This window comes from Mizuhopecten yessoensis, unplaced genomic scaffold (assembly GCF_002113885.1).
Source record: "Mizuhopecten yessoensis strain PY_sf001 unplaced genomic scaffold, ASM211388v2 scaffold716333, whole genome shotgun sequence".
NCBI lineage: Eukaryota > Metazoa > Mollusca > Bivalvia > Pectinida > Pectinidae > Mizuhopecten > Mizuhopecten yessoensis.
The window spans coordinates 650,082-668,011 of record NW_018480064.1 but is presented as its reverse complement, the minus strand read 5'-3'; the positions used below and the strand labels follow the sequence as shown (position 1 = coordinate 668,011).

Below are 17,930 nucleotides of genomic sequence, written 5' to 3'. Positions count from 1 at the left end.
CATTTCATAGATTAATACTGCAAATTCAAGTATTCATGATTAAAACCTTGACATAATTAATGAAATAAGATACACATGATGCAGCACGACACACATCCTGTCCCAGGGGAATATCGCACTCGCGCTTGTTTACAGCGTAAGTGCGATTTCCCCCTGGGACAGAGGATGCACGATGAAGATTCAAATACGTGTACTGACTTATTGGAGAAGTTAATACCAAATTCAGACATGATACTGTTTAGAAAAAAAGCTAGCTATGAGCTCCCATTCAGAGCCATCCTCTCAATATTGTAAAAGTACTCAAAGTCTAGAAGTTCTATATCTGTAGTATAGTTGAGGTGCAGTTTGCGGATCCCTACGGTGAAAAGCAACAATTACCAAACATCAGATGATCTGTTTGTCAATGATCCAGGAAATATGTATTACACACTTGGTATTTCCTAGAAGAGGTCCAGAGGGCCTACAACACTCAACTGAGTGTATAAGCCAAGCATCTGTGATTGCACACTAGACGAGAAAAACTACTCAACAATTCCTGTGATTTGTAAGCTGCATTTTAGTCTAGCTTGTTTGTGTCAATAGAAGAGCTGTTGTATTTACTTTGGACAGTGAAATGTCAAAAACAGCTTTTGAACTTGTAGATTTAAAGAAGCTATTGTAGTTGTGAGCATATTTGACCTGTGTGATTTTGAAAGCAGTTCAATTATTAGAGGAAACAGGTAGCTACTGGCTGAATATCATGAATGTAAGATTGACAAGAAGATTTTATAATCCTTTTTTTTTTTTTACCGAATCAGCCTATGTTGATCATTAATCTGTCTGCACTTGAAGTTCACAGTTGACCTCAACACAATGAATCATTAAAAGAATTGCAGAACAGCTCTAGACTAGCAGGCTTTTTATTAATTTATATTTGAACAAACCGAGTGACAATTTTCATTGGCCCTCTTCTGTAACATTACGTATAAGATATATTAGAACAAATGTGATTTGAAAACTCCAAAATCAGAACTGAACCTGAATTTCGTATGAAATTATTTAAAGGAAATTCTATTAGCAGGCCTCCAAATCATGCATCTGCCCCCTTAATCCCTGGACTAAGATTTTTTGAAGGAATTCCATGTTCTTACAGGAATCAAAATCAGCTACATGCAAGGTATTACAATAGTGTCAGGAATTAAGATCCAGCTATCTTATAGTATAAGTCATAATCCAGCTGTTTAATAGTAATGGTTCGAAATCCAGCTACCAACGAGGAAGGCCAGTGGCTAAACTATCTGATTTATATGGCCACAAATCACTGGAAAGTTAGAAGACAAAAACAAAAATCTGATAATTTAAAAACTGTTTTACTATCAACATGTCATCTTACAATTAGAATATAGTTTAACAATACATACCAGTAAGTGGTAACGTTTCAGGTGAAATCTCATCTTTTGATATTAACTACAGGTATACCTTAATGCTATAAGCAATGAAACTTCAAAGCCAATCTCTCTTAGAGAATTTAGATACTGTGCAAAAAAGTTGGGAAAATCATCTAAACCATAAAATAAATATATGCCTTACAGTAAAACCTTGATATACTGCCCTCTGTTTCACCTGCCACCTCACTGACCCAAAATATATCACCAGTCCTCTTTTCTGATTTACTTAATAACTTCTACAACTCCCCAAGTGTGTTATCCACCCTGAAATTTCACCCAGCAAAAGGTGGCAGTGTAACAGGGTTTTACAGTGTTAACCTTATTTTTTCAGTCAAGAATATGAATTCTTTAAACTGTCTATTTATGATAAGGTTATAGACTCACTGTTAAGGATATTTAGTTAAGGCTGTATCCTACCATACTTTACATATCTCTTTCCCAAAAGAGTTCTAAACTAAGAATCCTAAAAGTACTGTCTTTTATGTTGTAATTTGGACTATCAACACAACCGAAATCAGAATGAACACGTTCATAAAATTATCGAGGTTCTGAATTATACTCAGGCGAGATAACTCTGATCAAAATATGAAACATACTGTTAAAGGTAGCATATAGCCTTAACTCTAACACAAATTACAGGTGTAGTATGTAAGCAGATAACCGTAGCTGAAGATCCCCTTTCTTGAAAACCATATCACAAGAGATAACATAAAACTTTAAACAAACATGTATACATTCATTAACAGTCGTTTGATGATTTGTTCCAGGACAGATTTTTCATTCATATAGACTGGAAGCCTATTGAAAGGTGGTTCAAATGTTTTAAGAAAATATTTCAATGTGTGATCACAATTTTTACAAATATCTATACATGTACACTTGTTGATAACTAATGTCTTATTCAAGGATTTGCATTTGTCTCATATATTCATAAAACAAGGGGAAAATTATTTAAAATAGAAAGTGAAATCTTACCAAAAACTATGAAAAATATTTACAATAACAAACTCAACTTTTTAATGAAATTCACCTGGACAAAGCACCAGAAAGATGAACAATGTGTTGAAATGATGGGCTTTGGAAAATCAATTGATTCATTTTGAAGTAAATCTAGGAAAATAAAAGATGCATACAACAATAAATGAAAATTTAAATTTTCTGACAGAAGTCCACATTTGTTTTTCTTTGCGAGAGGCAGACAATTTTTCAACACATGCTATAATATATATGTACAGCAGTTAAAGCAAAAAGCATAGCAGTTTAAATTTCATTTATTTATAATTTTGTAAATACAGTAAGACCTTTCATTTCAACAGATTTTATTGACATGGAGTTATGGTCAAATGGATCGAATAACAGGCAAGCCTATATAAATTCTTTAAGACCTTGTAATATCATCGCCATTGTCAGCCTAAATTGTAAAATTGTCTTGAACTTTTTATGCTCAGTCAATCAGAAGTGATAGACAGTGGCTATGTTGGATTTCGGTATCTTTATTATATCGCAATATTTAGAAAGGATATCCACCAAGTGTCCCAGATTAATCAGACAGGACAATACAATGATTATTTTACAGTAAATCCCCATTTTTTATTCTTAGCAACAGTGACAATGCCCTCACAAACTTTTCAACTCCTATTGGGCATTCACATATAACTGTGAATCACCCATGATTTTATACAAATGGTAACAGGGCCACTTGACAGATATTGTTTTGCTGAGCTTCTTTTTCACACCGGAAAGTTTTTAATTTTTACATAATATAAAAAATAAAGCAATTCATGAAAGAAGGAGCTTGCATAAATAAACATGTATGATTTTACAAATAACTCACCAAAAAGAAACTTTTTTTCAGGAACATGAAAATAAAAGTTTTGTTTAGATACATAGATATCCAGAACCTTTTTCATTTACTATTTAACTCTTCCATACACTTGCTTCAGAACAGTTTTTTTGCTAAATATCCCAAATCAGGGGTGTAAAAATTATTTGCAGAGGAGCAAGCAGGCCTCAGAAATTCACTTTTTTAAGAATGTTTCTGATGTTATTACATTTCTCAGGGCAATTTTGGCCTAAAAACTGGTTTTCACCAGAATTAGGTAAGATAATCTCATTCACCTGTAACAGTATTCCCAAAATTTTATTTCGTATTTAACAGAGTAACTACATATTAAAAGTCAAAATGAATAACTTCAAACAGAATGTAACATAATCCATTTTAATATTTATTTCTTTTATCAATTTTCATACCCAAATGATCAGTAAATAAAGAAAATTGTAAACAAATACAATATTCATATGGTTATATTCACATCATCTACATATTCACAATTATCTACACTCCAGAATTTCTTACATATACTCATATTGATTATCTATAAACACAAGGATAGTTAGGAAATATGCACATATTATACAGTCAAGAAAATAGAATATACAAAATATGTTATAGCAAAGAAGGTAAAACCATTTACAGTGAAAAGTCAATTGAAGTATAAATACAATTCTCCAAACACATGCGCACACTCACAAACACACACCCATCCTCACTATATACTTATCGTGCTATTGTGAGCTGTTTTGTAATCAACACTTCTCAAAAAGCTGCAAACAACATTGTTCAACAGAAGTCTGTTGTGCTAAAATTGCAAGTACATTAAAAATATTGATGACTTTATCAAAGAGCAAATGAAAACAATAACAATTTTTTTATAAAAGGGATAAGAAATCAAAGTATGAACTGTCCAGGACCTTTTAAATCATTTCTTTCTTAAATTGGAATTAATTTTAGATTTACCTATTGTATTAACTCATTCACCCCTGAAAATTCATAATGAACTATTCCAACCTTTGAATTGGAAGAGTTCAAGTGTGTTTTCAGGGGTGAATGTGTTAACAGATTTTCATAATTTAAAATATTGTCTGTGATTAGCAAAGTGATGCAATCATAATAAAGGAGTAAAATGTTCATACTATTTAACTTGGAACAAATGTTTCCAGATTTGACATAAGTGAAGCTTGTTTAAGAAGGGCTTAGCTTATTACCAAGCATGCCCTGATCACCGGTCAGTGTGGTAATATGCACTTTACGCCTAACCGTCCTTTCCACAGCAGAGACTTCGTGTAAGACTGGACTAGTTCCAGGTGAAATAATGGCATCAAGATGCATTTTTTTTAAAATATTTAACAACAATTAAATTCTATCGACTGCAATGATCTTTAGATATGTTAGGAATAAGAGTAATGGCAAAATTTGAATTCTAGCTATCACACTCTCCTTGAATCCTTAACTCAGTATCCCACATCTATCAACACTCAGCAAGGCTGCCTTCAGCCTGGGTCAATCTAGATAGGTCTGCACATTATAAATAACATAAGGCAAGTGTCTGTGTGTATCAGCACATTTTTGGTATCTTTAGCTCGCCCAGGCAGCAAGCTCCTTCATGTCATCATCATCATCTGCTACGGCAACCTTCCCTGCAACACAAAATTAGAGTGTAAGAATCTAATGGATCACAGGTATGCTTTTAAATTAACCTACTGGATCATTATTATGCTTTAAGTGAACTTACTAGATCACCAGTATGCTTTGTATGAACCTACGGGGGGCACATCTTCCATTTATAAATATTCAATTCCCTTTCTCCAGAACAAATTTGGTTAAAATCCCTTCAACGGTACAGAAGGAGAAGGATCTTTAATGTTTTCCTCTATTTCCCCTAATGGACCTCACCCAACTGCCCCAAAGAAGGGGGTCCTAACACATCAGTTTATACAAAATTGATTCTTTTGTCCCTAAGCATGCTTCAGACTGCATTTGGTTTTAATCCCTTCACTTGTATAGTAGGAGAAAAAAACCCATCTATTTTCCCTATTGGGCTCTGCCCTTATGCCCCCAAAGGGGGCACACCCTCCGTTTATACAAACTTGAGGTTCCATTGTCCAAAGATGCTCTAGAACAAATTTGGTCAAAATCCTTCTATTGGTTGAGAAGAAGAAATTTTTAAGGTTTTACCTATTTTCCCCCTATTTGGCCCCGCCCTCTGGGGGGGCCATACCCTCCGTTTCTACAAAACTAAGAACCCTTTGGCCAATGATGATCCAGATCAAATTTGGTCAAAATCCCTTCATCGGTACAAAAGGAGAAGGATCTTTAATGTTTTCCTCTATTTGCCCTACTGGGCCCCATCCATCTGCCCCAAAGAAGGGGGCCCACATACCTCAGTTTATACAAAATTGATTCTTTTGTCCCCGATCATGCTTCAGACTGCATTTGTATAGTAGGAGAAAAAAAATCCTATTTTCCCCCTATTTGGCCCCGCCCCTCTGCCCCCAGGGGGACCATACCATCCTTTTATACAAAACTGAGAACCCTTTGGCCAATGATGCTCCAGAACAAAATTTGGTCAAAATCCTCTGAGCCATATAGGACAAGTAGCGCTTTAAAGGGACGCTGCGCCATGGGATAAGCTCACTTGGCCCTTTGGGCCAGGTGAGCTAGAAATCATCGTCTGAAATTCATTTGGTACATGTGGATACCCTGAAGGCAGGTACCTCACATTTAGCAGAGGAAAATACTGTTGGACTTTTGTTCTCGAGTACTTACTGGTGGCCTTTGGTTCTGCAGTAGGAACAGACGGTAAGTCTACCAACCCTTCACCGATGGGTCCAACATCTAGTAGCTGTTCGTCTAACTGCTCCTGTTCTAGGTCTTCTAGTTCAGCTAAAAGGTCATCCTGTGAACACACAAAAGAACCGTCAGAAACGCATTTTATAACAAGGGTAGAAATGAATAACATCAACAGTGCATTTTAAGGCAACAGTAGAATGTGCCTTTTACACAATATTTAAGACAGGACAGCAAGGGCCCATGCAGTGTGCCTGACTGTATATATATCCACCATAATCACAAAACCTCAAGAGATCATCTTGAATTTCATAATAACAAGGCTTTATATACACATCTGTAATCCAACAAGGTAGTACCATTTACCAAAAAATATAAATGAAATCGGACTAACAGAACAGGATGCTGTACCACGGCATAAGGCTATAATGGCCTGCTGAGTTACAGAGTATACTTCTAAACTATGGTCTACTTGCCTCGTCCACATCCTCCCCGAAGCCTACAGGGTTGGAGATAGCCTCAGATATCTCATTGGCAACATCCTGCTGCTCTGCGATCTCATCCATTACATCGTGCACCTTGTCCACGTCCCTGGAATAAACACAAAGACACTGTCATGCTTTTTTCATACCCTGGACTAATATGGTATTTGCATTTTTGTTAACTTTCACATTTTATCATAGACTTAGACATTCTGCATATTATAATATGGAGCATTTGATTCTTTTTAACATTTCAATGTTGATGATATTGTACACCTGCTATTGATTTATTGCTTGAATAAATTTTCAATGATATGACACATTACTATTTTTTTAATACCAGTACTTGAATTGATTTCCAACATCACAATCATATATTGAAATACGACATACCCCATCTCTAGAAAAACTTTGGTATCAAATATAAACAAGGACTATACATGTACATAGTGGAGCACAAGACAATTTAATGGGTATCAGTTTGTGACACTCTGCTGTCCCACAAGGTACGCATACTTACATACAAAATATGGCAATTGTGGGCGACAGACTTCATGGACAGAGTGAACACAAACAGTCAAAATATATAATAAGGCACAAGACCACATTTCAATAAGTGACACTATGCCAATCCAAACAGTTTTCACACACAAAATTTAGCAACTGTCGGTGAGAGAACATACAGAATAAACCCTGGACAAATGGAGGCAATGGCGCATTCACCTGAATGAAGGATGTCGTGCAAACTTATTGCCCCCTCCCCCCAAGGTGTACTGGTTGGGAATAATAATGATATTTACATGTCTTTATGTGCTGATTTCATCGCCTTGGCTGCAAATCCCATAACTCTTAGAACCTCGGTATTGGTACTGGCATTTTCTAGAGCCTCTCTTTGGAATTCTATCGTCGACAAAGTTCCATCAATATTTGCTAACTGCTTCTCAAATCTCTTCTTCCTCTTCAGAGCTTGGAGGGCAACTGAAAATGAAAAAAAAAATATGAACAGATCCATTTGAACTATAAGTGCTAACAATATCATTTGTTTGAATTTGTTGTTCAGTGACTGAAGAGTTCCCCTATGTCTATCATTGTTGTTCAGTGACTGAAGAGTTCCCCTATGTCTATCATGGTTGTTCAGTGACTGAAGAGTTCCCCAATGTCTATCATGGTTGTTCAGTGACTGAAGAGTTCCCCTACGTCTATCATGGTTGTTCAGTGACTGAAGAGTTCCCCTTTGTCTATCATGGTTGTTCAGTGACTGAAGAGTTCCCCTATGTCTATCATTGTTGTTCAGTGACTGAAGAGTTCCTCTATGTCTATCATAGAACATTATCATAGAACAGGTTAACATGTACACTACATTACCACGTTGTTGATTCAGACAGAAGGATTAAGTAGTAATGACAAGGTTTCTGAGAATTTGCAATTGGATTTTGTGATTTTATAACAATAAGTTAATAGTGCCAGATATTGAAGTGCGAAATTTCCAAGCTTGAGTCTTCAGATTAGCAAGATCCTACTGTACAATTTTGTATGATATAAACGTGCATAACAAAGAGATCTCAAATGATGAATTTGGTGTCTCTGTTACTATTTGAAAGTGACTCATTAAAATCAAGTATAATATATATATATAATACTTCCACGTTATAATAAGAAGCAGTATATAGTGTCGACACATTATAATAGGTAGTTTATGTATATCTGACAAATTATGATAAGGTTATATATTGATGGCACTTAATAATATGTGGTAGGTATTGTCCGGACACAATACAACATATACTGTAAAATCATAAATTTTCGTAAGACATTAAATTTCGTTTATATTGTGGATAACATAAAACCACGAATGTAAATCCCCACAAAAAATACATAAATTTGGTATGATATAGATAGAGGAAAATCAGAAATCAGCGAAATATAATTTAAAAATAAATTTAAAATGAAACTTGCTAGTACATGTATATGAAAACCACAAAATTTTAACCCCATGAAAATAAATGATTCTACAGTATGTAGTTGTACATAATGCTGACCCATTATAATATGTAGTTATAGTGTTGACACATGATGCAACACTATGATAATATATAGTGCTTACACATGAAAATATGTAGTTGACATTTAAAATGCCAATTCAAAAGAATTTTTAGTTATATATATATAGTGTGGTTATATTAGATCATGTTTTCCTACATCCTCATAGGTTGTATCACAATCCTGAGGAGGTCGGTGATTCGTGATATTGACTTGGTGTTGCTATTTTTAGGCGCAGCATCACAATGCTCTCTGCCAAATGCAGTTCTTTTCTCTTGATGATTTGCTTATACTCTATATAGCTATCTTATCTAATGATGAAAGCATAATATTTTCATATCCTATAACACAATCATGGACTTTTCTTGAGGTGAATATGTGGATATATGGACCTGGTAAAGTGATATTAACCTCGATCAAAGAAAGTGATACTGACCTCGACATAGTCTCCATCGCTTTTCCAGGTCATATCCACATATTGACCTCAACAAAAGTCCATCATTGATAAATATATAATGCCAACATATTATAACATGTTGTTGTACTTATTGCCGGTACATTAGGCCCCCCTAGTATCCCGAACGACCCTAGTTTTGACCTCTGATCCTAACAATTTTATCTAACTCTAATGCACTAAGACGTCCAATTTGAACGCGCCAAAAACGTAAAAGTCTTTATAACACCTCTCTATTTCATAGGCAGGCATCAAAACTAAATATATATCTTATATTATTATTTAAAAGACCTTAAGATATAATAAAAAATGAACACAATTGGTCTGACTAACTATGTTTGGTGATTTTTTAATTTCTTAAATAAGCCCCCCTCAAAAACATTTTTTTTAAATTGACTATAAATCCTTACCGACCTACCCTATGTTTTTCAGTCATTTTACCTGAAACATACAATTGTTTGGCCTTATACATGTACCTATATGCTTAAAAAGAATGACCCATTAAAGTTAGGTTCCGTCAGGTTTTGTCTCATTGTAAGCTATGGTAATATGGCAAGGTTATTTATATAAATGTACTACTGTGTAAGGTGACATACTCTGTATTGATAAAGCTAAGTAACAGAATAAGCCTGAAACATCAACACAATGAATTTAGAATCTCTATCATTAAGATACATGCATAATTTCCACACAATGCAAGCAATGCTATGATCACTATCAACACTTGATGCATACACACCTGTACACACACCTTAACATGACATTATTGATACATTTGTCTGGGCTACAAAATGTTATGAACAAAAAAATACCAAATGTTCCTTATAGTTTGGCGACCAACTTCTTTTGTAGTACGTCAAAGACTGTTTTATTACACACACTGTTCATAAACAAAACACAGAAGTTTTCAAGTTTAATAATATAGTTTTTAATAAAAAAGTACAACTCCATTGAAGTCTGTTTTGTCTTACACATTTTTAAGTTTTTTGGTGGTTTTTTTCATCATCTCAAGAAACTTAACAACAAATATGATTCCAATGCATACTGTATATTGTAATCATTTGACACATTTGTGTATGGTAATAAACAAATTTGTAATGAATCAATCATCAGAATCAGAAAGGGAAAACTGTTCAATTTTCATTTATAATCAATCTTTGGCTCGTTAAGTCTAGATCCACAGTAAATCACCCAATTTACATGCAAATTGCTTAAATATTTCAAATTGAAGAACAGATATCTTTTTTTAGCAATTTCCAAATTTGTATAAGCAATTAAGTTAAATAGGCAGTGCAGACAAAAAACATGTCAATTTTCAGAGTGACATGATAGTACAACTGTTACATACAGATCTAAAGAGAACATCCATCTACACAATAAGATATGGAAACATCAGGTACATACTTCAAAGATAACTGAACAGGTACACATGGCGCAATACAAGTTTATTATGTGTTGTTTCAATTATTGATTTTGATAAAAAAAAAAGATTGATTTATTGGAATAACTTGTATTACCAATTATGAAATTCTATAATAGATTATTAGGTTGAAAAGACTCCATGTTTTTGTNATATTAAATCATTTCTGCAGGAGATGTTGACTGCTCAGTCAGCATGAGTTTTCGTCGCTTGCCATTTCTTTGTATTCGTACCGTTCCCAGATTTTTATATTTCCTGCGTTATTCGTTCCTTCCGGAAGGAGCTTTACAGTTTTAACACCGCAACTTTGACACTTCCTGTCTAAGCAATTGCACTTGTGATAGGTGTTCTGTCCTTTGGCACTCAATGTTCATACACTAGGTAACTGTTGTCGTGTTCGTTCTCGTCTGAATCGTTTTCGTTTATTATCTTTCTACGGAACTCCATACATCTTCGAAATAGCATCCGTGTGTCGATGTGCTTTCGACAGCAACATGTGTTCCGATCTTTTGCTCGCATTAGACGAACAAAGTGAGGTCGTACTTTTTCAAAACTTCGTTGTCTAATCTTGATGTGCGGGCGTGTCGCTTTCAATTCATTATATATTTCTGTCTGTGTTTTCTCTAGGATAAGGGTTGGGTAGCTTATATAGGATCTTACGTCAGTTCTTTTCATCTTTATATCAGCTGTGTTTCCAGTAGGTCTGGCATTATGTGGCGATGTCAATCAATCGTATACTGATTTCTTTTTCTTTTTTATATTTTTATATTTTTTGAATTTTTTCAACAGTACATTAAACATAACACATCATATTTCAGTCTCACATTCTTAATTTTCACACAAGTTTTTTGTTTGTCTTGACATTTTTTTAACATTCTTATATTTAGAAAAACAATTATTTTCTTTGTAAGTTTGAAACAAGGGAGTTCAATTTTGTTCTTTTCTTTTCCATTGAGAAATTCCACCGGTGAGCGCATAGAATTTTTCATGGTCTTAGGATAGAAACTCTTAATGCTATTAATAATAATATTCCAATATAATAATTTGTTCTCAAGTTAGAATCCTTGCGAGAAAATATTCTTTTCAGTAATTGTGACCTTGACTTTTGACAATTCATGCAAAAAAATTTTTTTCTTCTTTTCCATGGCCTAATGGCATACAACTAGTTTGAGCTTTGTGCGATTATTCCTTCCAAAGTTAGCTTCCAGCAAGACATAACTTCATGTAAACAGACAGACAGACATCCTTTTTGATTGATATATCCCATGTAATTCCTTTCAGGGGAACAATAATGAATGGACTTTCGAGGTTGTGCTGCATACTCTACTATAGAATACACAAAATACCACAGCTGAAATCAGATGTACATGCATCACAGTGTGTACATGCATTTCTCATGCATTTCAGTTTATCTACTTTAAACACTTGATAGAATAAACCGAAGGTTTGGTACAGGAATTTGGCTCTGAAATTCTGATAGGAGGCGTGGTAGTCCAGTGGTAGGACGCCGGGCTCGTGACCAAAGGATTGCGAGTTCGAGTCATGGCACGGTACTGTGTTGTATCTTTGAACAAGATACTTTACTCCGCTTGTTCCAGTCTACTCAGCTGTAAATGAGTACTTGGTTGGGCAGTACTAGAATTGTTGAATGCTAGCTGTTAGGCCGAAATGGCAGCTCCGGCTGTATGCTCCCCAGGGAGTTGAGATAGGAATTGGCTGGTTGCAAAGCCCCTATAACCATGGATAATAATTTGTAAACCGCTTTGAGACGACCTAGAACTAGGTTGTGATAAAGCGGTATATAAGAACCTCAAATTATTATTATGTGGTATGATATATATATATAGTTAAAGTAATTATTTAAACATTGTCAGAGTTTTGAACCAGTGTCTCATCTGTTTGCTTATCTTTTGAAAAACAATTTGAAAACCAGAAAATGATCACAAAGAACATGCAGAAATGATATTTTATCATATGGACACTATCAATTAATTGTATTACAAGTGAAATAGAAAATATTGGGTCAAAGTGACCTACATTTCATATACCATATTTTAGACCGGCTAACAGCACCAAAGTATTTTGAAGAATTTCCCAGCTGTATTTTACTTCTAACTTATCTTCCCCTAGTTCGAGAACTTAGGATCAGACTGCATCATGCATGTGATCGAAATGATTAAAGTAGATTTTTTCTTAATAATTCAAAATTCTTGAGACAGGGGCCAGTCTAACCCTATTTGTCTACATATGAAGTATGATGACTATTGTTACTATGGTAACGGAGCTAAACGTAACGTCTAAACTGTTAAAAAAGATGGATGGACCAACAGGAAAAGCTATTATCCCTTCACTATGTTGTTACTGTATTTTTGCTATACAAATGTAGATACACATATTTTTGTTTTAATCAGCTTTTTCAGTCTAATGTGCCAAACAATACCTAATGATATAATTAGTATTAATTACTAATAATCTAAATAATAATAATAATAATAATGAGAAAAAAAAATTGAAAATATTTATCTAATACAATCCATGCAGTTTAAATAGATCGGAAATCTCTGTCTATCATTCTAAACACTATATAATGTGAATCGACGAAACAAACCACGAGCATCATCAAGCCAGGACCTATCAATAATTATAAACATTCAATGCCAAAAGATGTTATGCATGATTGGTGACCACTAATTGTGGCTTAACCAATCAACAACGCATGTACAGAATATATTGTATAGCCCTTTTATATTGCAGGGCTACTATTTCACAGTGGTCTCGATCAGAACAATGTTGTGGGAACAAAATTTCACCCAACACTGCTGCCAAATGTCTCCGTCATTGGCTACTACCCTAACACTGATCTATAGATAGTTAAATAAGCACCCAACAACCACAGTCACAGACATGCCCAATTTACATGCAAATTTATTTACCTTTCAATAAAAGCCTGTTTGTCGGAAGATGAGTTGGTTACACATATTGCGTTATAACAATCTTGGTAGGGTAGGGTTTAAAATCAAATTATAATCAACACATCCATCGCATTGACAGCTGGTTGAAGCTTGGTCAACTAGATAAACAGGTCTATTCATTCCATATCCACAGATATCACAATAATGATATATGTTTATGCTCTGGATATTCAATTTAGTGCAATCTTTGATGACCACGAATACAGCAAAATTACAAATCCCATGAAAGATACCAACTATACAATATGTAATTCAGTTAGGTGCCAGTCAGTCTAGTAATTGTTAATACTGTAAGCAGAAAAATTACAGGGGAAAAAAGGTGTGTTATAGAAAAGATTGTTGTGGTAAGTATATTTTATCTTAGTGGTACTCTTTACTTAAGAATTCAATTTGTCAATGGGCCGTAAAAAAATACAACATAACAATAATTTTTGATGGTTACACTCGTATCGGAACATGTCTTTTTATTAAGCCATATCAAGAACACACTAAATTTCAATGGAGACATGAAATAGCATCTTTTAGTTTTAAGTACCCTGTAAGACATAGTGAATGAAAGCCAGAAGAAAATCTCTGAGTAATATTGATATTTATAACAGTCTACAGGATACAAACTATGGTTATATCTGTGTCTCTTGAGTAACATAGAATACTCATAATACCATTTAACTATTATCAAAAGATGAAAATAAAGAATAAAAATTAACAGAAGCTCTTTGATATATAGAAGAGAAAGGAAAACACACAATTTCCTACTGTTACACACCATTGACTTTGGCTGTCATCGATCTTCCACAAGGAACTGGAATCCCTCCAACACACCAAGGTCAAGGTCCCCTAAACTTCAAGGACATCATAAAACACTCTTGTTGGAGCTTGCTTCCTCTCTTCTTATTTACCGACTTGTGCAACATTAAAAACACCGATTTTTCTTCTTCTAATTTATAAGCTTGATTAATTCACTCCAGATCAATCTGATCAACGTCTTAAAGAAGTTGACAATGCCACTACAGAGCAAGCATATTCATTGCAGCACTAGCATTAACAAAATTCAAACCTGACAAGTCATGACAATCTTTCTGTTGATTACCTATGTTGCCAGAAAATCTAGTTTTTCTATATCGGTTACTCGATATTGCAGTTACAGAAGTAAACGTCACTATGGAACTGACTTCCTTGCAGGGACGTTGGGTCTCCACCCCCCTGGTGTAGGAGTGAGTTGTTCGAATTTCATTACATAGCCTTTGGCTTTGAATATTTCGGTAGAGAGTGAAATATGACTTTTGGTATACACTGTATCAATCTTACTCGGGCCATATCGGACCAAAAAATTAGGGAAGGTATAGGATGTAGAACATTTAAAATCATAATCCTGCATAAGTTAATGAATGTTTCACATAATTCTCATAAAGTTTTCATTTACTGTATATATCCATTTAATGTAGTGCATTTTTGAGAATGACTTTTAGCCCCTGTGCTGTTTGTAATCCTCACTAAATAAATAATTATACTATACATTTAAACACTTGTGAACTGAAACCGGAAAATTGATGGAAAAGTTAGCTTAAAGATATTTGCTTTTTTTTGAAATTGAAGCAAAATTCTAAACTCTCGAAGCATAATATTAGCTATTAATACAGAGTTATTTACTACATTTGTTGTCAATAGTGAGTATAGACTTGCCTAATTGGGTTTAGAGGAAAAACATTTTGAAATAAAATCCAAAACTCCAACATGACACCTCAGAAATCCAGCTGATGGTTACTGCTATGTCCCAGAAATAAATGGTTTATGATCAGTCACTGGTAACTGACTTGACCAAAATCTATTATAATTCTTCCCTTCTGGAATGGTATATACACTCCCTTCTTCAGCTTCAAACAGGTAGACACATCAACATCGTCCAGATTTGGATATCTTGTTGCTTAACAGTGAACACACTCAGTGGGTAGTTACAACAAAGTTTAAGGCTGGTCACTGAGAGACAGACAAGTGACAGATAACAATTGTTACTTGCCTGACCAGGATTTAAAACCAAGTCAAAATGACTCTAAAAGTCAGACATGTACACTCAACCTACTTTCCTTGTCCACATACACAACAAATGTAGACAGGTTGGCTCCTAACAAAATCTGAATAATTCTACAAATACTCAGTCCCAAATTAGGACGCCTGAAGGACCGACTTGTGGATTGAACAAGGTACACACTAAGTACTGTACAGTATATTGCGCAACATACTTACCATAAGTAATATTTGATATGTAAAATGTTGTCAAAAAGCCCCAGGATTTTCATTGATTAGTGGTAATTTGTTTAATTTGGGTTAAGTAAGGTAAATCTTGATGTCTAAGTATGAGGACAGCTGTCTACAGTACTTTATTGTTACTTCTTGTTGGTACTTCACTGTATTGATGTATCGTGCTGATCATAATTTTGATGGTCCCTGTAACTATTTTCCCTGGGTCTGCTCATCCTGTACATATTTATATATTGTATAGTTTAACATCTGGATAATTAATAAACGCAGAACCGTCTATAACTGATCATTATAATACTTGTTAAACGTCAAGAACATGACATCAACACGAGATCTAAACATTTAGGGCGAACGAATCCGGAAAAGCAGGTCGTGATACTACGTAATCAAGGAAGTTACGCAGGCACTGCAGGCGATACAACATAGGGCTGATGAAAATGAAGTTATATCTCCTTCGAATTAATTTGATACCTCTCTTGTTCTTCGTTCCGTTCTTTTTCGCTGTAGCCAGCTCTCCCTCAATTTTCTTTTCAAGGAATGCTGACTTTTTCATCAACATTTCCTGCACCTCACTCAAATTTTGGATGGCCTGTTGTGGTGTGACCGTCTCCTTATTTTTCCCTCCGAACATTTTGGTGAACAACGACATCTTGATTGAAATATATTGGTGCTAATGACAGGAAAACAGAAAAAAGACGTTGATATCATGAAATGTATTCAGCACAGACTGACATTGAGTCACAAACCTATTTCTAGTCTAGTACACAGTTAAGTTTATTCGAGATTTGATTGGTCAATTTTGTGTGTATTGACAGGAATACAGGGGAGATAACAGGGAACATACCGGAAGGACTAAGTTTTCCATTATATTTTTTCATAATAAAATTTCCATCTTAGTTGGTCCATAACAACTTCGGAGACGCAAATTATACAAATTTTAACCAAGCATGTTGCTATTTTCTGGCTCAGCATGTAGCGGCTACTGCAGTTAAACATAACGTATAAGCTTATTTTAGTTAATTTTTCGCCATGATCTACCCGGCAGCAGTCCGCTTTGGTTATCAAACTGAAACTCTGCATATTATAGAAAACGTTTGATTAAAGTAACTGTTTAATAAAGGCAAAGACAAAATGAATGTTTTCAGCAACCATAAAACTGCATGCTACAGAAAAAGTGTCAACTTTCGGTTTCGTTTTACCAAAACTCCTGGCTTCTAACAGTCAAATTAATCTATAAACGGTTTGATAATTAATTGATCTAAATTTGTTTAGTCAACCTGAATCTAGTTTGAACACACTTTCAAGATGCGCGTCCCGTTTACTGATATATCACTTTATGCAATAACAAACACTTTGACCTAAACTGAAGCAGGCAGGGGCAAGTTTAGCCCATTTTTACCTGTTTAAAAAAATCGTTCTGGACAGTTAAGCATTGTTTAAATTTAGTCTTAAATCTATATATATACTGTAAGCTATACACCATTTGGAAGAGATTTCCATGTTTTTTATTAAAAAAAAATAATAATCAAAAGGCAAACTCGTCCGTATTTTAAAGAATTAATCAACTCTTTCTGTCGGAAGATTGGATGGCCGACTGCCCTGCTAAAGGGGCAAGCTCGGTAAGCAGTCTTTGGTAAGTTCGGGCCACGAGTTGCGGAATCAGCAACGTCAGATTTAGCCCGAGTTTCCTCTGGCTACGCCAGATTTTCCCGCCATTTTCCAACCTTTCCCGGTATCATGGGCCAAACCGTTCTCGTATACCGTCATGCAGAGATGTATATACGTCTCTGCGTAATCAATCATTGTGTTACACGTATGACATATATAAATCTAAATAAGTATCATCAATTCGGTTTACAGAAATTCGCTGAAAGCTGAAAAATGAGGTCGGTATTTTCTTTCTACCTTCAAAAAATAACTTACACACCTTTAGTAATAAAAACATCGACGTTTCCTCGTCATCTCTTCGTTCAGTCGCTAACGTCCTCAACATGTATATTTGCTCAAGACCAAATATATCAGAAGTTGGCAGCACTTGTCCCAGTGTCCTCTATATTTAGCCTCGCTCTTTGTTTAATATTTTATTGAGACGGGGTTCTATTTCAACTGCATACAAATACCAAACTGATCTCTAACAACCATTCCTCCTTTGTCATAGCATCTGTCGCTTTTGTATAAGAAAAAAGAAATAAAAATTATATTATTTTCGAACATAATATCGCATACGGCGGCCACAGCCTCCCTCTCCC

General features: G+C 34.8%; 1 protein-coding gene across 3 annotated transcripts in view; it reads right to left on the bottom strand.

The window, feature by feature from the left end:
- LOC110443230 (charged multivesicular body protein 4b-like) overlaps positions 1 to 16,465 on the bottom strand; it is a 56,752-nt gene extending 40,287 nt beyond the window's left edge. For 2 of the 3 annotated variants that reach the window (XM_021487316.1, XM_021487315.1), the window contains exon 1: positions 16,153 to 16,465. In XM_021487316.1, coding sequence (XP_021342991.1) covers positions 16,153 to 16,330 — 178 coding nt within the window. In that variant the 5' untranslated portion in view covers positions 16,331 to 16,465. Of the gene's footprint in view, positions 1 to 1,331; positions 4,905 to 6,033; positions 6,164 to 6,530; positions 6,646 to 7,336; positions 7,515 to 16,152 lie in introns of those variants that run through there. The other variant, XM_021487314.1, reaches the window with a different exon arrangement.
- Between the last annotated feature and the right edge of the window lie 1,465 nt (positions 16,466 to 17,930).